General features: G+C 34.9%; 1 protein-coding gene across 9 annotated transcripts in view; it reads left to right on the top strand.

Moving 5' to 3' along the window:
• ATXN2 (ataxin 2) overlaps positions 1-24,687 on the top strand; it is a 99,731-nt gene that overhangs the window by 11,062 nt on the left and 63,982 nt on the right. For all 9 annotated transcript variants that reach the window (XM_031442727.2, XM_064481221.1, XM_064481217.1 and 6 more), the window contains exons 2-5: positions 14,772-14,808; positions 16,331-16,390; positions 16,871-16,942; positions 17,475-17,625. In XM_031442727.2, the coding sequence (XP_031298587.2) occupies positions 14,772-14,808; positions 16,331-16,390; positions 16,871-16,942; positions 17,475-17,625 (320 nt within the window). The remainder of the gene's footprint in view (positions 1-14,771; positions 14,809-16,330; positions 16,391-16,870; positions 16,943-17,474; positions 17,626-24,687) is intronic.

Here is a 24,687-nt window from a genome sequence, read left to right on the forward strand (position 1 = left end):
GGAGACAGGGACAAGTGCCTTGTACAACTTTGTATACTTAATAAGTGATAAATTATTTATTGACTATATGAGCATTGGTTTCATTATTAAGCAGGTGAGTTTACCCTGCCAAGGAAAAGTTGTCATCTCAAGTGGAATGTGGCATTTATTTTATAGGCATACTATGGTTAAACTTTCTGAATACTTCCTGTTTGCCAGGCTCTTGGGCTACAGCGGTGAACAAGCCAGGCAAGGTCTCTCCCTTCTTGTAGCTTAAATACTAGTGGGGGAGATGAGGCAGAAAGTTCAAACCCTTGTTACATCATGATGTGTTTGAGTTGCTACTGCTTAGTATGCTTCTATCTTATAAAATATTGGAGGGAAGTCTTGTAGATGAAGGGAAAAACTTACTGCTTTCATCAGAAGATATATACACCCTCTTGTAAGTAATCTTGTATATTGCTAAGGGTCTTACTCCTTTTAATGCTTTAGGGATAGCCACTGGCTAATCGTAGAAACCTGTATGTTTGAGAAGCTTCCTGATCTAAGCTTGTGAAAGCTGATGGGGTCATAATTGAGAGGGAGGGGAAAATAGTTATTAAGTGTATCCACCATGAGCTTCCTGTTCTTCTAGGGCATAGACATACATTATATATATTGTATATATGTACACTTTTTCTTCTTAGTGATTATCACCCAGTCCTATTAGATAATCTGTTAACCCTGTCCCATTTTATTACCCATGAGGAAGCTAAGGCCCAGAGAAGCTAAGTGACTTAACTTTACTCAGCTAGGAAGTGGCAGAGATGGAAGGATGGAATGACTTGCTATTGTTGTATTTAGGATCTCTGTAAAGATATATACAAATAAGAAGAGGAGAAGAAAACTGGTGATGGATTTAAGGAGTGTTATAGTTTCTTATTTTAATTGATGAGGAATTGGAGGCCCTAGCTTCACTGGGTGAAGAAACATATATCAACAGACTTCTTAAGATGAAAAATGGAAAAGAAAATGAGGAATTTGCATTTTTGGCAGATAAGGAATTTGGTTATTCATAGTCTGTAAATGTTATAGGAAGTCTATATATTTTTAACTCAATCTAGGTTAGAGAATAAATGAGAACTCCTATTTATTATAACACTTTTTTTCCCAAGTAAAACATGTTAGAAAAAAACTAGCATTTCTGAGCCAAGTGGTAGTAGTAGTAGCCATTTTTTCTGAAGAAGAAAAGTTTAGATATGTATGATGTGAAAACAGTTTATGGAGCGCTTTCTGTTTATATAATGATAGTTACCATTTATTTTGTGCCTATTAGATTTCAGGAACTGTGTCAGGTGCATTATTTATACATCCTTTAATTCTTATAACAGCCAGCCTATCAGGTTGATAATGCCATACCCATTTTACAGATGAGGAAATGGTGGTTCAGAGAAATGAAGGAACTTGCCCAAGGTCAAAGAGCTAGGAAGTGATCAAGCTGAGATTATAACCCTGTAAGACTTCAGAGCTTTTTCTTTTACTAACTGTGCTCCACTGCTTCTAGTTTAGCTCAGTGAGAAAAGAAAAGCAGATAAAAATTATTGAAGAAAACAATTCAGTCATTATTGTTAGCCATAAAATGGTTTCAATTACCCATTCCTTAGTCTTGGCAGTTCTCTTTATAAGTGAGTCTGGATCCAAAAGCTTATGATTCTTATTTTAAAGGTTGGAAACAGTGTTGCAAATGGTGGTTAGTTTTTCGAATCTGTTATATCAGATAATTAATTTGAACCAAATAGTATTGTACTATATCGTGGGTTAAGAAGGTATTTTTGGCTTGATCTTAAAGCCCAAAGACCACTTAACGATGTTTCTATAGGAAAATTAAGAGTGCTGGAATTTACTTCTCCAGTCACCCTGGCTTAGTCAAGTTAGAGGCCGCATAGCCCTAGGGCTAGAAGCACACACTGAACAAGACTTCTGAAGCACACAATCAATCCGAGAAGAAGGGATTAAATAGTTGAAGAAATGATTCCAGTTCTCTGTGGCTTTAAGGAAATTCTTGGCTATGCTGCAATTATTGGTGTGGGCCAATCACATTAGGTAATCATATATTTTATTCTTAATTATTGCAACACATTAATTTTGCCCACCTGGTTAACCTAACCTACCTTTTGCTATTAGATTTTTGGGGGAGGTAATTAGATTTATTTTTATTTTATTTTTTTAGTGGAGGTACTGGAGACTGAACCCAGAACCTTGTGCATGCTAAATATGTGCTCTACCACTGAGCTATTGCCCACACTCTGCTGTTAGGTTTAAACTCTACTTTTGTTGGATAAACCCTCTGCTCAAAAATCACCCTGTTCCCCAGCCTAAGATCCTTTCCACTCAGGGCTTTCCATGATCTAATCTAGGGGTTGGCAAAGGTTTTCTCTTAAGAGTCAAATAAATATTTTAGGCTTTGTGGGCTGTGTATAGTCTTTTTTACATATCTTTTTTTTTTTTTTAATCTTTTTAAAATGTGAAAAGCATTCTTAGTGCTGGGCCATGTGAAACAGGCTCTAGGACCATGGGCATTTGCCAATCCAATTTTATCTTTCAGGTCATGTTTTCCATCAACTCTTCAAAACATGGCCTCCATTTAAATCAACATGGTCTCCTTTTCTCATCATCTCTGTAGGTCCGAGCTCAGCCTCTATTCCCTGCCTGCTCTTCCATCATTATTCTTCTTTCCCATAATCTCATACTTACCCTTTTAATATGTAGCCCAAATCTTCCATGAAACTAATTCTTATTTATTTTTCTTTTTATTTACTCCTGTAGAACTTACCTTGTCCTGTATGTTAGCTTTCTTACTTGAAAATATGTCCCATGTTTTTCTATAGTAGCTTGCTATAAACTGCAGGAATAAAAGGCATTTTTTCCTCAAACTCTTTCTAAAGAATGCCTACAGTTACTTTTTCTTTTCACAAGTCAAGTGTTTCTTCTACCTGGCATCCTGTGCCCTTCCCCCGAATCTGAATTTTAGAATTGGAAGCTTGCATTTGAGGTCATCATGACTCATCCTCTTTATTTTACATGGGAGCAGGAACTTTTAAATGACTTGTCCAAAGTCGCACGCAATACATTTAGCACCCCGGGTCCCTCCCTACTTTGTGGCTTATAGCAGGTTATTTCACTTGTGCGTGAGTTTCTTCCTCTGTGAAATGGGAATGACGAGGATTAAATGAATTATGTGTGTACAGTGCTTAACTCAATGCCTGCCATGTAGTAAGTGCTTAATGACTTTTAGCTGTTATTATTAGCACATTTGGAAATCAATTAAAAAAAACTACCTGAGCAAGTTAAGGCTGAAAAGTTCTTGTTGGTGGGTTTGAGGTTGTGCTATGTTAGCAGAGGCAGTTTAGCTTGTATGTATACGGTTGATTATTTCAGTAAAAGTTTGAAGTTATCAGACTGGGATAGTTAAAAGACGAATGCAACATTTCTGCTTCCAAGTTGCCCAGTGAGTACAGAGGGCAATGGCAAGCATGCAGGTAGTGTAAACTGGTAGCACTGAGGTGGGAGTGAATGACTGCTTTGGGTGAGCGGTGAAGAAGAAACTTTAAAAAGCAGTGAGGGTTGAGATGGATCTTGAAGAATGGTAAGTAGTTTCCAGTGAGGCAATGGAAGAGAAGAGGAAGTTCCAGGCAGGGAAAAGTTTGTACTGGAGCACAGAGATGTTTATAAACATGGTTGCAGGTTGAAAATTTCAGTTCATAGTGGAAGAATTGGAGAAGGTACTTACTGAAAGTAGGGAGATAAATTTGGAAGCCATTGTAGTTAGAGAAGAAATGAAGTGAGCTTGAAATAAAAGCTAATAAACTTTTAATAGAAAATAGAAATTTCAACATATATAGAAAAAGAATTATTTAATGAGTCCTATGTATCTGTCACTCAGCTTCAGCAGTTATCCATGAATGGCTCATCTTCTTTCCCCTCTACTCTTCTCTTTCCCCATTATCACTTGTAGTCTTTTGAAGGGGATTAAAGTTGTCTTGAGGCCCCAGGAAAGACTAATGACTGGTAGGTAAAACCATTAAGAGGGAGACTTGAGTTCACTATAAGGACGCACTCTTGGTGCACTGCTCAGAGGGCGTGGATGCTTTGGAAGGTAGGTAGCACTTGCTCTTGGAGAAGCTCAGAGAGGACTAGAACTGCACTGTGCAGTATGGTAGCCACTATCTACAGAAGCTATTCAAATTTAGAATTAAGTTAATTAAAATTTTTAAAAAGTCAGTCCCTCAGTCACACTAGCCATATTTCAAGTGCTCAGCTCAGTTGCCCCATGTGCCTAGTGGCTACCATATTGGGCAGCGTGGATCTAGAACTTTTTTTTTTTTAATTATTTCAGAAAGTTCTGTTGGAAAGTACTAGACTTAAGCCCCAGGATTCTTTTTTATCTGAGTTGTGTGGAGCTGTTGGTGTGTCTGGGTCATATCTAATTGTGCATGGCTTTATGGCCAAACCCTTTATCCCTTCCTCTAAGTAAAACTTCATGTGAAGAGGTGGTTTTGTTTTTTTACAGCTCTAGTGTGTGCTGTAATGTGAGGAAAATAATTGTATTAGGTAACAATTATTAAGCACTTAGTTAATAATGTGCCAGGCATTACTCTTAAGCCAAGCTGTGTATATGGAATGTCATTTAATTTTCACAACCTTATGAGAAGAAACTATTTTTTTTTTTAAAGAATGTACTGTTTTCATTACCATTTTGTGGATGTTGAAATTAAGACACAAAGAGCTGAAGTCATGAGGTTAAGGCCACAGAGCTGGGAAGTTGACAGGGCCAGAATTTGAACCCAGGCAGTTTGCAGCAAACTGAAATTAGTTCTTGTGGGAATGGTAGTTGTTTTGAAACATTGATCCTAGATGACTGCATGGCTGGATTAATCTGGCAGCTGTTCTGTGTGAATTTAGAGTTGCCAGCCTACCTCAGTTTGCTAAAAAAAAAAAAACAAAACCCAAAAACCTCTAGCTTTACTGTATTTGGGTTGTCATGGCCCGTTCCTACTGCCACCTTATTTGACTCATCTTTTCAGTGAGGAAGTAGTTATTCAGTAAGTATTAGTTATAGAATTTCCCTTTCTAATTAAAAAAAAAAAAACAACAAACAAATGGGAAGACCAAAATGACTCACCTACGGAAGTTAACTATAAGAGCTGGAATTCAATTTCTTGTTTTTAGTTAATTATCCTTTCTCTTGATAGCTGCAGTTTTTCTGTACTGTAAAGAGAAATTGAATTAGTCAAAACTTGTCATAATTTACATAAGCTATACCATATTAGAGTACTTACTGTGTGCCAGGCTCTTTTCTTAAGCCCTGGGCACACAGTGAATGGTGAGTGAGATGGAAGTGTTTGCCCTCATGGAATATATGCTCTGGTGATGGGGAGTGGACAGAAATAGGAAGAAAATAGATGAACACAGAATAAATAAAATTTCAGTTGTTAAGTACTACAAGGTACTAATATTGATTACTTAAGTACTAAAATATAGTGGTGTAATAGTGATTAGGGAGCTACTTTTGATGACTTGATCAGGTTAGGCCTCTCTGGGGAGTGACATGATTGCAATAACAAGAAGCAGTCAGCCACGTGAATATTTGGGGGAAGAACATTATTACAACTTTACTAGAAGTGGGGTGGAGGTATGTAGTATTCATGCTGTGCCAAAGAATATTAGTGACATCTGTACAACTAGTCTGGTTCTAGAAATTTGGAGCAATAAAGTATTTTGATTGTGTACATCTGTTACCCAGGCTTATTCAAATAGTTGTAGAAACTAGTGAATGATACGTATAGGTGCAGTGCTGAAAAATGGTGACAAATGAACAGCATGGTGAAAAATGAAGCTGTAAAAAGTTCTATAATTACATTGTATCATGGCAGTACCAATAGAAATTGTATTTGTGTCTCCACCCCACCCTTTGAATTTTGAAACAATATAATGGAAATTTTATTCTTAGATTATTTAATGTGTTTCAGTTATCAGGAGTGCTGTTGGATTGTTTTTATATATACATATACACATACATATTTGATAATTCTAGTGGTAAATGAGAGAAAAGGTATACATGTGAAAACATATTTTTAATTTTCTGTCCCAGACATAACCTCTGAACTGTAAACTGCCTGAAGGCAAGGCTCTGTTCATCTTGCTCATTCAGTAAACATTTTAGAGTACAATAAGTTTCGACCAGATGAGAGTGTGTGTATGTGTGTATCTTTTGCATATTATTTGACCCTCAATAACCTTGTGACCTTTCTAATTATTTTCATTTTACAAATCAGCAAACTGGGTTATCACAATGGTTAAGTAACTTTCCTGGGGTCATAGTAGGTGGCTGAGCCAAGATTTGAAACAGAATTGTCTGAAAAGTGGCCCTTTGGGTTTCAGTATGCCCTCTGTTTGTAAGCACTGCACTGTGGAGTCCTAGTGCTTTGGGTTTCCTGGGGTGAAGAATGAGATCTCTTGTTATAGTTTATAGTCCCTTCATATTTGTTTCTTTTGCTGTCGTTGTGTTGATGTTGTCCTTTGCAACAAAGAGTTTTAAATATTGATCAAGTCCCATTTACCTGTTTTTTTCATGTTTGTGCTTTTAGTGTCATATTTAAGAATCCATTGCCAAATCCAGTTTCTTAAAGGTTTACTCTCATGTGTTTTGTCCTAGGAGTTTTGTAGTTTTAGCTCTTACGTTTATGTCTTTAATCCATTTTGAGTTAATTTTTGTATATGGTATGAGGTGGAGGTCCAAGTACATCATCTTTTGCATGTGGATATCCAGTTGTCCCAGCACTGTTTGTGAAAAAACTAATCTTTCCCCATTGAATTTTCCTGGCACTCTTATCAAAATTGACCATAAATGTAAGAGTTTATTTCTGGACTATCAATGCTATTTCATTGATCTGTATATCTATCCCTATGCTGGTACCATATTTTTTTTTTTTAGCAGGGGTGGTAATTAGGTTTTTATTTATTTATCTTGAATGGAGATACTGAGGATTGAACCCAGGACCTTGTGCATGCTAGGCGTGCACTGTACCACTGAGCTATACCCTTTCCCCTGGTATCATACTATCTTGATTACTCTAGCCTCCCCAGATTATTTTGAAGCAATTCCTGACATATTTCTTCTGTAAATATTTCAGTATATATCTCTCAAGAGAATAGAAGTTTAAAAAAATCATTTTAAAAATTAATTCTTTAGTATTTTTAATGTCCTATCAGTTCAGATTTCCCCATTTTTCTCTCTTTAAAAAAATCAGCTTTACTGTGGTATAATTTATATGCAGTAAAATTCACCAATTTTAAGTGTACAATGTAAGTTTTTAACTTCACTTTTATTTGGTTATAGCTTATATACTATAAGTTTTCAACCATTTTTATGTATATATTTTAGGGTTTCTTTGGATCTGCCTTTAGTTTGGGGAGTATCAGTTTTTTTTGAGGTATAATTTACATACAATAAATTCACCCTATTTAGTGTAAAGTTTTTCGAGTTTTGACAAATATGTATAGTCATGTGGTCACTACACTTAAGATATACCACCCTATAAAGTTCTCTCTGTGCTTTTGTAGTAAATCCTCTCCCTTGACCCTTAGTTCTTGGAGTCATTGATCTGATTTCTATATCTATAGATTTACCTTTCCAGAATGTTATATAAAGGGAATCATGGGTCATGTAGCTTTTGGTGTCTGGCTTCTTTGACTTAGCATAATACCTTTGAAGTTCGTCTGTGTTGTGAAATTCATCTACGTTGTGTGTAGCATGTATCAGTAATTTGTAACTTTATTACCGAGTAGTATTCATTGTTAAGGACATTAATACCATGGGTTATATATTTATTTACCAGGTAATGGACATTTGAGCTGTTTGTAGTTTTTGGTTATTTTGAATAAAACAGCTATGAAGAATCATATTCATTGCTCTTGGATAGTTACCTAGGAGTGGGATTGCTAGGTTTTAAAAGTATGTATAGCTTTATAAGAGACTGCCAAAATGGCTTTTCCAAAATGGCTGTACCATTTTCCATTCCCATCTGCAGTGTATAAGAGTTTCAGCTGCTCAGTATCCTCACTCTCAGTTGTATTGTCAGTCTTAAATCTTACTTGGTCAAATGGCTGTGTAAGTCTTTTGCCCATTTACTGGACTATTTTTCTTATTAATAAGTTGTATGTGTTCCTTGTATATTCTGGGTAGAAGTCCACCATCAGACATAACTTGCAAATATTTTCTTATCTGTGGATTGACTTTTTATTTTCTTAACATTGTCTTTAAAAGAACAAAATATTTAAAAATTTGATGCAATCTGCAAGAGTGGGTATAGCTAGCTCAGTGGCAGAGTGCATGCCTAATGCTTTGCATTCAATTCCCAGTAGCTCCATTAAGAAAAAAATGGGTGCAGTCTGATTTATCAATGTTTTGCTTTTATGGTTTGTTTGGGTTTTTTTTTTTTTTTTTTTTTTTTGTCTTCTCTGGTATCTTTGCCTAAACCGAGATCATAAAGGTTTATAGACTACCGTATGATCAAGCAGTTCCACTTTTAGGTATTTATTCAAAGAAAATGGAATCACTTAACTTGAAAAGATATAAGCATCACATGTTCATTTCAGCATTAGTTATAGTATCCAGGGTATGGAAACAACCTAAGTGTCCAAAGATGGATGAGTAGATAAAGAAGTATATGTAACCAATGGAATATTACTTGGCCATAAAAAAGAATGAAATGTTGCCATTTGCAACATCAGTGGACCTCAAGACCATTATGCTAACTGATTAGTTAGAGAAAGATAAATGCTGTATGATCTATCTTACATGTGGAATCTAAAAAAAAAAGAGAAAAAACCCAAAACTACGGTCATAAATACAGAGAGCAGATTGATGATTTCCTGAGGCAGGAGATGGAGGGAAAGGGTGGGAGAAATTTTTTTTTAAGTTTTATTTTAACTTTTTATGATTATGTCATTGATTCATTTCGAGTTAGCCTTGCTAAGTTCTCTTATTTCTAGTATTTTTTTTTTTTAAGGTAGATTCTCTGCAAAAATAATCATGTCTTTTTTAAAAGACAGTTTTCCTTCTCTCTGGCCAATCATTGTGCCTTTTCTTTCTTTTCCTTGCTTTATTGCACAAGCTAGAACCTGCAGTTCAGTGTCTCATCATTTTATTTTTCTTCTATAATTTGTTTTAATGAGGATTCACATGAGGTTCACAAGTTGTTTGATGTGTCTTAAGTCTATTTTAATCTACAGTTTACCTGTTCATCATTTTATGCTAGGTGCTTTTGAGTCAGTGATCAGTACAGAGTTTTTGTCTTTCTGGAACTTGCTTATAGTATTGTCATCAAATGTACGTTAGTAAAACACCTTGATTTTGTTCAGTAGGTGGATCAACCTCAATTTAATTCCATTTTGAAGCCTAAAAATAATTAAAAGAGAGCAAAAGCACTTTTATGACATTTCTGAATTGGGTTTACATTATACTTTCATGAAGAGTGTGCAGTGCTATTGAGAAGTTTCTTTTAGAAGTGCTGGTTCATGTAAAATTGCAATAGACTTTATTTTTTAATTGCAGTTATTGACATTGCAGCCACATTTTTTCAGTTCAGAGGTCAGCAAATTTTTCTTGTGATGACCCAGACAGGAAGTATTTTAGGCTCTTATGGGCAACTTCTTTATTGCATATTCTTGGCTTTTTTTTTTTTTTTTTTAACCCTTTAAGCACTTAAAACCATACTTAGTTTAGAGTCATGGCAAAAACTTGTTGTAGGCTGTAGTTTGCTGACCCTTGATTTAGAATTGTTACCGGTAACCCCTGACTCACGATGGTGTGAAGGCAGTAAGCATTCAGTAGAAACCCTGGTTCAAATTTTCCCTGGGCTAGCCGTATGTAGTATGACTCTCTCACGATTTTGGTCAGCAACAGCGAGCTGCTGCTCCCTGTCAGCTGTGCGATCGCAAGTGGTACACACTTAAAACCATTTTGTAGCTGTACAGTCATTCTGGTTTTTACTTTCAGTACAGTATTCAGTAAATAACATGAGATATTCAACACTTTATTATAAAATAACCATTGTGTTAGATGATTTTGCCCAACTGTAGACTAAGGACTCGGCACATTTAAGGTAGTTTAAGCTATGATGTCTGGTAAGTGAGGTGTATACATCTGTCTTTGACTCTCAGCCATGGATTTATCTCATCACAAGTTGAGAAAGATCTTTGCTTTGAGGCTTTCATTTTGATTTCTTTTCTTCCTTCTTTGTTTTATTAATTCATTGAATATTTATTGTGTATATCATATGTGAGGCACACACAGTTCCTCTGTGCTAATTTTGATAGGTGGCACAAAGATGGATAAGATACTGTTCATTAGAGTAGGTTGTTTAGGTTTTATTTCATCCTGGCCAAGGGCACAAATGGATGTTGAAATCTAGGAATTTTTTGGCTACATGATGTGCCTTTTAGGGCTACATCTGTTTCTGATACCTCCTGTTTTTCACAAAGGCATTGGCTGCTGACTATACTCTTTCCTCTGGTGTGGGGCTCTGACTCTGTGGAGGAGGCATCATTTTCTGATTTGCACAAAAGCACCGTGTTGTCAGGTGATAGCCCTGAGTAGTGGGCATATGACAGGTTCACCGGTAACTCTATTACAGGGCAGATTATGCTCAATTCCAGTCTAGAGGGTTGAAGAGAGCACTATGTATTTGATTGGGATGGCATAATCCAGGAAAGCCTTCTTGAAAAGGTGGCATTTTGAGTTCAAAGCTAGGCAAATTTTTTTAAGCAAAATATTAAAGACATTTTGGACAATAAAGTAGATAGAAGTTAATAAATTACTCATAGTTCCTAATTTAAAAAAATTTGTTTATAAATAATTTTAGATTTATAGAAAAGTTGCAACAGTAATAATTCTCCTATACTCTTTACCTATATTCTTCAAGTAATATTTCACTACATTATTTCATTTTTCCTCTATTGTTAAAATTAATGTATATCATATAATTAATATAAAATTTATTTTGTTAAATGTATGAGACATGGTGTCTCTTAGCCCTAAATACTTCAGCGTGTTTCCTAATAACAAGGACATTCTCTTAAAAAACCACCATATAGTTGTCAAAATAAGGAAATTAATGTTGTGCTAAATTATTATCTGTTGATCTTAGCCAGATTTTACTAATTTTTCTTCTGATGTTCTTTGTTAAAAAAAAAAAATTTCTGGTCCAAGAACCAACCCAAGATTATATGTTACATTCAGTTGTCATGTCCTATAGGTCTCCTTTAATCTGAAGTAGTTCCTTAATCTTTCATGATTTGAATACTATATTCAAATGTAGTATTATATTTTGTAGCTTGAATGTTATAGATTATTTCGTAGAGTGTCCCTTGACTAGGGTCTGATGTTTCATCTTGATTAGATTCAGAGTGTGCATTTTTGGCGTGAATATCACAGCAGTGATGAGTGTGTTCTCAATGTAAGAGAGAAAGGAGATGTGTGTTGTTTATTTGTCCCATTGCACTTGCTGTTAACTTTGATCACTTGATTAGGTGGGATGATGTCTGCTGGGTTCCTTTACTATATTAAGTTATTTTTCACTTTGTGATTAATCAGTGTCTTGTGAGGAGTTACTTTGTGGCTATGTAAATACCTGTTTCTGCTTTATTAGATTTAATATCCATTGGTGATTTTTGCCTAAAACAGTTATTACTGTGGTAATTACCAAATTCCACCATTCCTTCCACATTTATTGGTTGGAATTCGGATGTCAGGTTGAAAGTATGACAAGGAGGTGGAGCTCTCTGATATTATCCTTTGCACAAAAGTTTTTAATTTTGAGGAAGTGCTTTTTACCTTCTTTCCCCTTATATTGTCTTTGCTTTTGGTGTCACAGTTAAGAAATTATTGCCAAATTGAAGGCTATGAAGATTTACCCCTTTGTTTTTTCCTAAGAGTTTTATAGTTTTAGCTCTTAAGTTTAGGTTTTTGACCCCCTTTTTGAGTTAATTTTTATATATGGTGTAAGGTAAAAGTTCAGGGGTCTTTTGTATGTGGTTATGTAGCTTTTCTAGAAGCATTTGTTGAAGAAACCTTCCTTCAAATAATCTTGACACCCCCCCGTTTGTTAAAAATCAGTAGCCCATAAATATGAGGGTTTATTTCTGGGCTTTTTATTCTGTGTCATTGGTTTTTATGTTTGTTCTTATGCTAGTACAATATTTTGATTACTGTAGCTTTGTGGTAAGTTTTAAAATTGGTAAGCCACACTTTGCTTTTGATATATGCGTATTGTTAAATGATGATAATTTTTTCTCCCTCCACACTGTTTTTTTTTTTTTTTTAATGTTATTATTTGTGGAAGAACTGTCATTTGTAAAGTCACATTTACCACATTCTGGGTTAAACTGATTTGTAACCTAATGATATATTGCTCTTCTATCCAATGTTTCCTATAAACTGGTAGGTCTACAAACTTGATTAAATCCAGGCTCCCACTGTGTCATCAGAAAGCATTTTTACCCCCGTGAGGGAAATTGTAAAAAGCAAGAGAAAAAATGTGATGAACCCCTGCATGCCTACCACCTAGTTTCAACAGTTATCAACTCACGCCAGTCTTGTGTCGTTTATAACCCTGTCTGTTTCCTCCCTCCTGTATTATTTTGAAGCAATAAAATCTGTTCGGGTATTTTGTAAATTTCTTTATTTAATTTGGCGTTTTGAATCACATTTTAACCTCATATTGAATGACTGTTGAAAGCTTAGAATCCTGTTTCATTAAATCTGATCTATCTAATAAGTATATTTAGGACTAGAATATGATCTTGGCTTTGAGATTCAATTTTTGCTACTATATGAAATATTAGAATGCTTTGTCCTAAAATACTAAAGAAGAAAAAGTAAAAGTAAAGCATAATCTGAGTGGATCTAAAAAGAAAAAAAATGGATGACTTTGGGGTTTTGCCAGTTTCAGAGAATGTTGCTATGATAGACTAAAGTTCCCTTTGGGTGTCCAGCCACCTGGTAGATGAATGGAAATCATTGGTTTCTACCCTCTTGTACCACTTTATACTGCTGTTGGGTCTTTTATTATTTTCCTTGTTGACTAGTTTGTTCTACTAAGTAAACCAGATTGTTGAAACAATTGCTCTTTATTATTCAAAGATATAACTGTATAATCAATAAGAAAAATAGTATGACTTCTATAAAGGAGTTTTATGTTTTAAATTCTTCTGAATAGCCTTGTGGGGACACTGCATGAGTTTAAGGGCACTTAATTAGTGACATTTGTTTAAATCTTTTAACTGTGGCATCTCAGCAACCACTGGGATAAGATAATCCTTCTAGCAAGATTTAGCCATTTTATAGCCTTTGGCTACAGGCTACAAGTAGAAAAACAATAAATGGTGTTTGAAAAATGTAGAAATTAGGTTAGGCTCTATTGTGAAGTTAGTTTATTCCTTGTGATATAATTTCAGGGAGGCAGCATAACCTAGAAATGAAAAGTCTGTACTTTGGATCACTTGGTTCAAATACCAGCTCTACTGCTCATGTACTGGATGATTTTGGTCAAGATACTTAAATGATAAGGTTCAGCATCCTCACCTGTTCAAGTAGGAGTGAGAGATTTGATGTGGTACTTACCATAGTGTCTGGTTTGTAGTAAGTTTTATAAGTGGTAAGTTATTGGTCATATTCTTTAGACTTCAGGAATTTATCTGTGCTGTGTGTGAGGCAAAGAGTTATAGAATCAGAATGTTAGAAATAGGAGAAATCTCAAAGGTAATTTGGTCGAGGACATTTTCTAGGTGAGAGGGTGATGGAGTTGGAAACCAAATCAGCCCTGGCCTCGGAGGGCTGAGATTAGTCCTGTTTTACTGGGAATTGGCACCATTCATACTACTGGACTTTTTCACCTGGATTGTACTTCTCTTTGAGTGTTTAAGTTTGTGCCTTAGTTTGAACATTGTGATTATTTTATTAGGATGAGTTTCCAGTACTGTTATTCCAGAGTAGCTAATGTTTATCAGGAATATAACATTTTATTTTCTTAATGTTTTTTATCACTTCATAAAGGGCCTAATCTTTTCCAATGAAACAAGCCTTAGGGTGTATTATGTTATTTAAACTCACTTGAAAATAGAGTCCACTTTACTGGAAATTACGTGACAGCTAACTTGGGTGTACTCATTATTCCAGAGGGAGGGGATTGGTGGAGAGAGGAACTTGTTATATTATAGATCCTGACAGAGGCACTTATTTAGAAGTGAAAGTGCTTTGAATGACTTAACTTATTTTCAAATGTTTTTCTGCAGTTGTAAACACAGTACTATTTTTAGAGGTAAGGGGAAAAAACATGGGAGGTAACTTGATGTTAATGGAATATGTCAGTTAAATCAGGAATACAATCTATATTTTGCCCCTGAGTAGCTTTTTATAACAGAGTGATTGGTTGCTTTTAGCATAGAGATTATTATATTTGGTATTTATTATTTAAATAGGCTGTTTCAATTTTTACTTCATTTATTTATTTTGATTACATTTACATTCTTTCTTCCTCCCTCCCATGACCCATACCTGTTCTGGGCCTCTGAGCCAGCAAAGCAAAAGACAGTTATACTTAGGTAGCCTTTATACTTAATATTGGATGAGCCCTCCCCACAGATAGCCTATGTTTTATTTGGATGGAATTATAAGATACTTTAATACTGAAAATATTTTTTAGGTTGTTTAGCCTATTGAATTTAACAAACGTAACATTTAATCTTTTCAGAGGTCGAAACAGTAGCAAAGGACTGCCTCAGTCTACGGTGAGTAACTTTATTTTTTTATTTAATATTTTTGAGGTGGGGTAATTAGGTTTGTTTTTTTTTTTTCCACTTTTCAGTTTCATTAGGTAGAATTGTTACAGTTTGACTGCACATATACAGTGTATTGCATGTAAATACATATGCACAATATATTGCACATATTTAAAAAATATACATATATGTACTGTTCATTGTTTCTAAGAATGTTTAGAGCTTTAGCTTTTTCAACTTACATAGTTATCAAAGGAATAAAGCCATGAGTTTGTTTGTTTATTTATTTATTTTAATAGAGGTACTGGGGATTGAACCCAGGACCTTGTGCATGCTAAGCATGCAGCTCTGCCACTGAGCTATACCCTCTTCCCTATGGTGAGTAACTTTAATGTTACTTGTTTGGAAAAATTGGTACCTAAAATGTGATTTCTAAGCCATAGGCCAGCAGCCATGCCCCCCACCACACCAAAATAAATTTGCTTCTCTTGAACTTTATATCGCAAAGAACCTTTATAGGTCAGTACTGTTTGGTACAAAATCATTAGCTATATCTGTTGTTTTTTGATGATGCCTCTATGTGTAAAATGTAGAATTATCTGTAACTAATATTTTTTTCTCTCACACATAATAATAACTCATTTGTTCTTTTATAAAGTCATCTAGTCAAGGCAAATGTAAATGATTAATGAGATAAATGAAACACTAGGACTGGAGTTTGCAAAGCTCTTTGGATTTTTGGTTTTGAAATAGTGAGCTAGCTCTTATTTCTTTCATTTTTTTCACTTGGAAAGGCCCTTCTGATTTTAAATTTTGGAACTTTATCACTGAAATTAAACTGGGCACAAAGGGAGAAGTTCCACAAGATAGAAGAAAGAAATGAGAAACTCACTGATTTTTGAGATTTTCCCTGTATTGTGGATAAATTTTCTACTTTAGAATCAGAAGGCTATATGCTTATATAGTGTGTAATAAGGAGTAGTGTGATTGATTAGACCTTAGAGCAATATCATTGATTCAGATATGCTAAGGGAAGATAGTCAGGGGTCTTCTACAAAGGTGCCTCCACTTCCCCCGTCTACCCTGTTCATTTATTAAGGTATACTTAACCCTATTTAGTGTGCAGGTTTGTGAGTTTTGGTGCATAATTGTGTAAGTGCCACCATAGTAAGATAGTGAAATGGTTTCATCACCTACAAAAATCCCTCATGGCACTTTTTAGTGAATCCTGCTCCCCAGTCATTGATCTGTCTTCTGTTCCTGTGGTCTTGTCTTTCCTCATGCACGGAAGTTCATTTTTGCTTTTTTTGTATCATGTATAGTCAAAATATTATTAATTGGTATGACTGATTCCACTTTTTAAAACTACTCTATAAGGAAGACAAAGATTGTACCAAACTAAATCTTCCCTTAATGAGTGTTAGTTAGGTGTTATAAACCTAACTAAACATTTTGTAACAAAATAAATGCAAACTTTAATATATACATATACAAAGATAAGTGCTAATAATGTTTTTTCTTAATATTCCAGATTTCTTTTGATGGAATCTATGCAAATATGAGGATGGTTCATATACTTACATCAGTTGTTGTAAGTTACCAGAGTATTGGGGTTGAAACTGCCTAGGGAGTGGAATACAGTAATTTCATGAAGTTAAAATGTGGATGAATGATTCTCAAAGTAACATTTTTTAGGTCATGTTTAATCAGGATGATTTAGTAAAAACAGATTAGAACTCTGTTCAAGTTGTTGTAACTCACTATGAAAGCATTCTTGTTAACCCTGCTGTGTACAGAATAGTTGATTATCTTTAGTGAATTGTCACTCAATGAAACTGGAGTCAAAAATACTAAACTTCAGTATTTAAACTTATACTGCAAACTCTGAGCAGGGCCTTGTGAAGAATTTTGGGAATTCAGTGTTTTGTTAATGTTTTAAAATTTTTTCTGTCAGAGAATACCTAAAATGTTGAATGAAGCCTAATTAGCTATAAAAAGTAAAATGAAAACAGTTATCCCTCATGACTGCATAGCACACTGTTTCTTTGATAAATTAATTGTATGTTTTTAGGGATCCAAATGTGAAGTACAAGTGAAAAATGGAGGTATATATGAAGGAGTTTTTAAAACATACAGTCCTAAGGTAATTTTTACTTTTTTTAAAATGTAAAACCCCATGAATCATCAACTACTACTGTGTATGTTTGTATGACTTCCTGACAATGTTGGTTAGGTTCTGATTTAGCAGTTTTTAGTTATGAGCTTGGGTATGTTCATCACATTTTCATGGTCAGTACTTCACCTTGAAAGCACTCTTAAAAACCACTTTGAATGATCTTGCTCTTCAGTTTCAAAGACTGATTATTTTATAGATGGGTTTGATCATCAAAAAGATTTCTTGCTCTAGGTGTTTATTAAAATTTTTTGGCCTTTTCAAGCATTGTGAACTAGAAGAGGGATCCAGTGTTCATTGTTTTCACTATTGTGCTTAAGGCAGACATTTTGAATATTGGAATGGATAATAGATATTTCTGGGAAAAAAGTATGATTATAAGGATCTCTTGAGATAACTTTCCCAAAGGCATGTAAGAAATAGTACCTTGATGTACTGAAGAATTCTTGTCATATTTTATTTTGTAAGTGTTTTGAATATTTACCCATGTTTTTCTCTTTAGTGTGATTTGGTACTTGATGCTGCACATGAGAAAAGTACAGAATCTAGTTCGGGGCCAAAACGTGAAGAAATAATGGAGAGTATTTTGTTCAAGTGTTCAGACTTTGTTGTGGTACAGTTTAAAGATATGGACTCCAGTTATGCAAGGAGGGGTGAGTTTTGATTTCCTAAATGTGTTTCATGGTTTATTAGATTTATTCAAGCAAAGACTCTACATTGATCATACAGACTTTTTTTTTTGAGTGGGGGGGAGGGCTTTTTTGATTAAGACAAATAGGAATCTTAATGTATTTTTGTTGGAAAATATTTAAAACTTCAGAGGAAGATCCCTTGGTAGTTTTGGTAGGATAAATAATGAAAATTTGTATTCTATTAAAAATAGTTTATAAAGGGTTTTCGATAGTTTTATGGTGAAGAATGCTACTGATTATACCCAGCTGAACATTTCTTATCCCATTTAGCTGACAATGTTTTAGCTTACACATTTTTAATTTTATAATGCTTATAAGTAATGCTTATGTAAAGCTACAAGGATATATTGTACAACACAGGGAATGTAGCCAATATTTCATAAGAGCCATAAATGGAATATAACCTTGAAAAATTGTTAATCACTATATTACACACTTGTGTAACTTACATAATACTGTGCATCAACTACAATTAAAAAAGAAAAGAATAATGCTTATATAGTTTTGTTATGCTTATAGTTGTATAAATGCTTTAGTTTTTTAATCTGGAAAGAAATCAAAGCACAGGACAGAAAGGCAGAGAGCTTTGGATGGAAAACGATTGTCTAATGAAGTTCAAAAAGATAAGTAGAACATGTATACTGAGAAAAACGTGCAGAGCATGGGACTGTGTTTGGAGACTATATAAGTGATGATGTAGTCATATTAAAACTTAGTCTATTTCAAGTGCCTATTGAGGAAAATGTGGGAATTCCTGTTACTTATTTGGAGCACATACTCTGCAGTACTGAGTGTTCAATAACTCATTGAAAGGCTCTTCTTAGCAATTTTGAACTTGGTTCTAAAATTCCTACATGGTTTTTTGGAGGAGGGTGTCAAATTCTGTAGTCAATTGTATTGTAAATTATAGCAACAATTTTTGATTTTCATAATTCATTCTATACCAACAACTGTTTTCATAGTTGTACTCAAGTTCTTCTGTGCTATTACTTAGAAATTACAAGCCACCAGAAAGAAAGTAGCTTTTTTTTTTGAACCTCTTGATAAAAGTTCTCACCTATGGTTAGATTGCTTTTTCAGACGCTAGCAGTGCTGGGTGCTCTAACTGCTTTGCATTGCTGGTGAAAGCACTGTGGTCTGTGTTTTTTTTTTTTTTTTTTTTTTATCTTCTCAAATATCTGTGTCTTTGATTCACAACTCTTTGTCTGAGAGTCCTTCATTGGTCCATACAAGGAAACACATCTTTTTTTAGTTACTGCCTTTGGAGTTGATGTTGTTTATGCCTAGGAGCAAAGAATTATTTATATTTATACTTACCCTATTGAAGTATTTCAGTGTTTTAAATTTAAAAATTGACTTGGATCATAAGCCAAAAGGGAAAATAAAATTTTAGTTGAATTTAGTGCTTAGCACTCTGTAAAAAAAAATATTGGCAACAACAGCAGCAAAACGTTCCCTGCTTTGTTGGCTTCCAGGCCATTTTGCTGACAGCTATTCACATTATGCTTTGTTTTTTGTTTAAATTGGCATTTCCCAAATTTGCAAAGATAAATATTACTTGAAGATATTTATAGTACTCGTTTTTGTTCCTCTTAAAATTAATGTCTTTAAATTTTTTTGTTGTTGTTGTTTGTTATTTTATTATGCCTTTATTTCTCAGGTAATTTGTGTTCATTGTAGAAAGCCAAGAAAATACAGATCAGAGCGACAGCTTTCGCAACGTTCAGTACGCTCATAAGGGGATGGATGTATTTTGCTATATACATAAATAGTTTTCTTGATGAGGACATCCAATAGTGGAGTAATTTCAGGTATTTTATTTAAAGACTGTAGTGGTTTAGTGAATTACACAATTGTGTCCAGTGCATAGGATCCTGAAAATAGTATTAAGTCATGTGTTAGGATTTCAGTTCTCTTAACCAGATTCTTAACACTGTCCTGGAAGAAGTTACCCTGTATAAAAGTATTGTTTTAGAGATACCATAGAGAAAACTTTTTTAGAGTAATTAATTGATAAGATTTATTAATTATAAAAATTAAGGCATTTAGTATTGCTTTTAGGTTTATATTATTTTATATTAAAGATTTACTCAGATTTCTAGTCTCCTTGAGTAAAGAAAGGTAGTATTTAACTAATGCTTCTTAATGCTGGGCTCACATTTTACTCACCCATGGAGTTTTAAAGAAAAGTCTAGTTCTCACTTTGGAAGATTCTGATTTAATTATAATTATTTTGGGTGAGGCTCTGGGTATGTGATTCTGAGGTGCAGCCAGGGGCATGAGCCATGGGTTTCAGATGATGAGATCCTAGGTATGGATCTGTTCTGTGGCTCCTGAGGATTTGTACTTTCTTTCCTTACCTCATCACAGTGCTCTTTCTGTCTCAGTATTGGAGATTATTTTGAATAGTCCCTGCTGGTATCAATTTGATGCTACTTTTTTACAACTTAAATGGGTACATGGATTGAGGGTTTTTGTTTTTTAAAGGATTAATAGAAGTGAATGAGTGATAAGAAGAAAAAAAACTAACATTACATTATAGCTTCCTAGAAGAAGAGGGAAATTCCTTTCTGAGGTTTTATCTTATAATTCTCTTCTGTAACTATCCAGTTCTTAAGGTTGATAATACTTAGCTAAAATTTGAGCACATATTCTACACGTTGGACTCTGTGCTAAGTATTTTACGTGCATTTTAAAATTAATTCTCACAACTTCTTTCCGAAGTGGGTATGACTATTACCCATGTGTTGTAGATGAGGGAACTAAGACATGATTAAGCAGCTTGGTAAAGTGAGTACACAGACCCAGTGCTCTCTAACCCCAAGTCATGTTCTTAAGCATTGTACTATAGAGACATAAACTATGTGGTCTGGTTTGTTGTTTAGCTGAGCTGTGTCAGAATTAATCTGGATTTACCTTAAAAGATTTCCCCACAAATAAAGCCAAAAGTGAAAAACTTTTCATACAGTATAAATATGCAGGTTATTATATTGTTCCAAAGTTCTTTTCCTCTTTAAATCTTTGGCTTTCTTTTGGGGGAAACTTTTTAAAGTTAGTAAGGTCAATGTGGCTTTTAACTTTTTAATGCTAACTTTATTGATCTCAATAAATTTTTAAAGTTTTTATTCATACATATGCAAATGAATAAGAGGCCTAGAAATAATTGATATCTTCTTATGATATGGTGAATAAGTTTCATCTGAGCTCTTGAATGTTATACACATACCAGTTTGATCAATGGGCAAAATGAAAAATAGCTTTACATCTTGCAAGCCGTGGGTTCCTTTTGCACGTGCATAATTAGAAGAGATCATCAGATTATCACTGGAAAATTGGTGTTTTATCTTTTATTTCAATTCCAGTGCACACAGATCTGGGATGCCCTCATTTTCCCCTTTTCATTTTGCCATCTATTTTTTAGGGCTCAACTGCCTTTGTCTCTGTATCTGTCTACCTGAGAATTGGCATATTATCTCTGTTCACTTTTTACTTGGTTTCCTGTCTTTTTCCCGTGTCTCTTTCTCATCTGCTTTTCTCCTTCGCTCTCTTTCTGCTCTTCCTGTTGCTCCTTTATTTGTATTTTGCTCTTTGATTTAGTACACCAGCTCAACTGTATTTGAGTTCCCTGGCTTCTCTTCTACTTCCTTATTCTGTTCTCTTTCATGCTTCTTTCTACTGCTTCATTTCCTTTGTAGTATTCTTAGCCTAGAGAAAAAGGGTCAGCAAATTTAAGGCCTGTGGGCCAAACCCACTCATCAGTAAGTAAAGTTTTATTGTAGCACAGTTATGCCCATTTGTTTATGCATTGTTTATGGCTGCTTTAATGCTATAGCAGTAGAGTTTAGTAGTGGTAATAGAAACTATATGACTTGCAAATCCAAAAAATATTTACTGTCTGGCCCTTTATAGGAAAAGTTTGCCAACTCTAGTTGTAGATCATTTTTCCTACTGCATCTCAGCTGTTAGGGCTGATCAAAAATACATCTTGTAATGGCTTTAGTGAAATCACACAGAACGTACTTTGTCTGTAAACTGATCCTTTGACTCTTATGTAATGTAATGACTGTGTAATTTTTGTGTAATTCCGTATTTGCAACCATTCAAGTTAGACTTGTCTTAAGAATCACTTTTGCTTGCCAGTGCCTTTGTCACAATAAGTGAAAAATCATATATGAGAAAATTGGTTATTAGGAATGCTATCATCAACTATCTGTCCCCTCCCCCACATATGGATTTCTCTCACCACCTTGCCATCATTACTCTTTTTCTTGTGGTTTTAGTAGAGGAGGAGGGGATACCTCACTTCCTGCTTAACTCCACCTTCTCCAGCCATGCCCTTGACTGTGTCCATTCTACCTTTCCTGGGTTCTTGCTCTTTTGTACCATCTCTGTGTGTCCACTCTTCAACTTCTTCCTCTCTACTTACTCTTTTCCTTCAGCCTGGAAACCTATTTACGTCCTTCTCATCTTAAAAAGAATCTCTTTTTTTATCTTGAATTCTTCTAGTTACTGTCCTGTCTTCCTTTCTTATCCAGACTTCTTATTTTCTATGGACTCCTCATCCCATTGTAGTCTAACTTTTATACTCACAACTTGGTAACTTCTCAGGCAACCAGTAGCCTCCACTTGCTAAATCCTTTGTACTCTTTTTCAGTCTTTACTGCTACATTTGGCACCTAATTTCACCCTCCAGAAGCTGCTCATCTGTTTTTTCAAGGGTCTTATTAATCATTTCTTCTCTGCCTCATTCTTGGGTTTCATTTCAGTCACACTGCCCTTCAATGTGTTTGTGTTCCCAATGTTTCTTTCTTTGCCCGTTTCTCTTACCACATGTCAGTTTCTTATATACCCTCATAATATCTGCTACCACATATAAGCCTCCTCTCCAGCTTCTCTGTACCATTGCTCTTATACCACGTTGTATTATAATTAAATATTTCTGTCTCCCATTGTACTTTGAGTTCCTTATGTGTGGGTACTGTATTTTTTTTTTATCCTTGAGCCTGTTGTAGTGTGTTGACATAGTTTGTTCTCAATATAAATGTCTTTTGAATGAATGAAATTAGGGCCTTCACATACTTTTAAAGAATCACTGTTTTATTTAAAGAACAAGAAAAATGTAAGTGGTCTTATGTATACAGCCAGCCAAAAAAATACTTAATGGAGCTCTCGAATGTGTTCATTGCTGTGCTTATTGCTATAGACAGTACAGAGGAATTCAAGACTTAGTATGTTTTGGGTCCTTTTTGAGAACTTAGTGATGCTGTATGCCTTCACCCTAGAAAACACACACACAGAGACTTATATTTAATTGTTACAGTTTACTAGGGGGTTTACATACTCCATGCTAAGAAGCTCTGCCCTAGGCATTTTCAGAGTTGGAGATAGCACGGCATATGAAAGAATTCAAGAAAAATGGAATGTTGAAATTGGTGGCATTGAATTCCAAATGGAGTTCAGAGAGATGAAGAATTGTATAGATGGTAGTAGTTGGAGGATGTTGGAGTTTGAATGCATGATTACAGAGCAGTGAGAAATAAAATCATACGGATTATTTTATTGTGTTGCACTGTTTTGTTCTCATGTGGCTGTCCTGGTCTGATAGGGCAAGGTCCTGTGAATAATAAGAGAGGAGTCTTTTTTGAAGGGCGTATTACAAATTCCATGTCAGTCATCTAAGGAAGAAGCAAATCCCAGAGCAGGATAAGGCCCTAGAAGCCTTGGATTCTGAGAAGTCTGAATGTGCTCCAGAGTCATTCATGGGTGGTGCTTTAGTATGGCAGGCAGGCCACAGCCTTGCAGCTGAGTAGGCATGTTCTTGGAACTAGATGTGCAGTAGGCTCTGTAGATGGGCAGGAAGTGCTGAAGCTGTAGACAGGCAGCTCTAAAGCTGGACAAGTGATTGGGATTGACAGCTTGCCTTTTGAGCAGGAGAGTGGATAGGCCCTGTGGCAGGTAGGCAAATGGGGTGTTGGATAGGCATGTGGTCTTGTGGCTGGGAGCTGTCCAGGAAGCTGGGCAGGAAAGCCCTGTAAGGGGGTTGGCTTGGGCCTCTGGGCTTTTGGGAATAACTTCTCTAAGTCCATGTTCTAACAATCTTTTGTTAAAATTCTGCCATTGGAAAGGTTACTTCCTTAGCTTTGCTGTGGGCTAGTTAGAGAAGGGTATGTCCATGCCGTGGCCAAATAGTAAATGGAGATCAATCAGCATTTACTGAAGCCAATATGGAGGTGTCCCAGAGATTATTGAGATTTAAAAAAAGGAAAAGCTGAACAGAGTTGTTTCAGGTAAGTAGTAGGGGAGTATTGCATATTTACTAAAATATGGTTTCCTTTCACTTATTAAAATTTTGTTTTTAGAGCATTTAGAAGTTCTCTGTTCTTCACGTGTATAACTCTTCATTTAAAAGAAAATTAAAAAAACAAAACAAAACTCTAGCACAAAGTAGAATTTTATTGAGACGAAAAAAATTAAAATACTGTTTAGTACCAATAAGAGTAAGATTACCTGATCAAGCTGTATATGAAAACTATTGATTTCTGTTCATTTAGCAGCATTAGTCAGCTGTTAAACTGAAAGACAATATAAAAGAAAAACATATTCACAATAGAAACAGAATTTAAAGTGTGAAGAAATAAGCATAGTATATGTGGATAAGCTGAAGGCTATAAAACACTTGAAGGCATAAAAGTAGATTTGAGCAAGTGGAGAAATACGCCATACTCTGAATGCAAATATGTAGCACTGCAAAGTTGTCTGTTCTCAGAGTAATCGCTAAGGATAGTATCTGTTTGTATAGAAATCGACAAAATCATCATCAAGTTGATGAGATAATATATATTAAGAGAAGAATTTTGGAAATTTTTTCCTACGAGTCACAAAGGACTTGCTCTACCAAACATCAAAATGCATTAAAATTAAAATGTAGTTGTCATAGTGGCAAGGAATAGAGAACCCAAAACAGATGAAATTCATATGGGTATTTTACTAATATATGATAAGGGTAACACTTTAAACCTGGAG

The sequence above is a fragment of the Camelus dromedarius genome, chromosome 31, assembly GCF_036321535.1.
Source record: "Camelus dromedarius isolate mCamDro1 chromosome 31, mCamDro1.pat, whole genome shotgun sequence".
Taxonomy (NCBI): Eukaryota; Metazoa; Chordata; class Mammalia; order Artiodactyla; family Camelidae; genus Camelus; species Camelus dromedarius.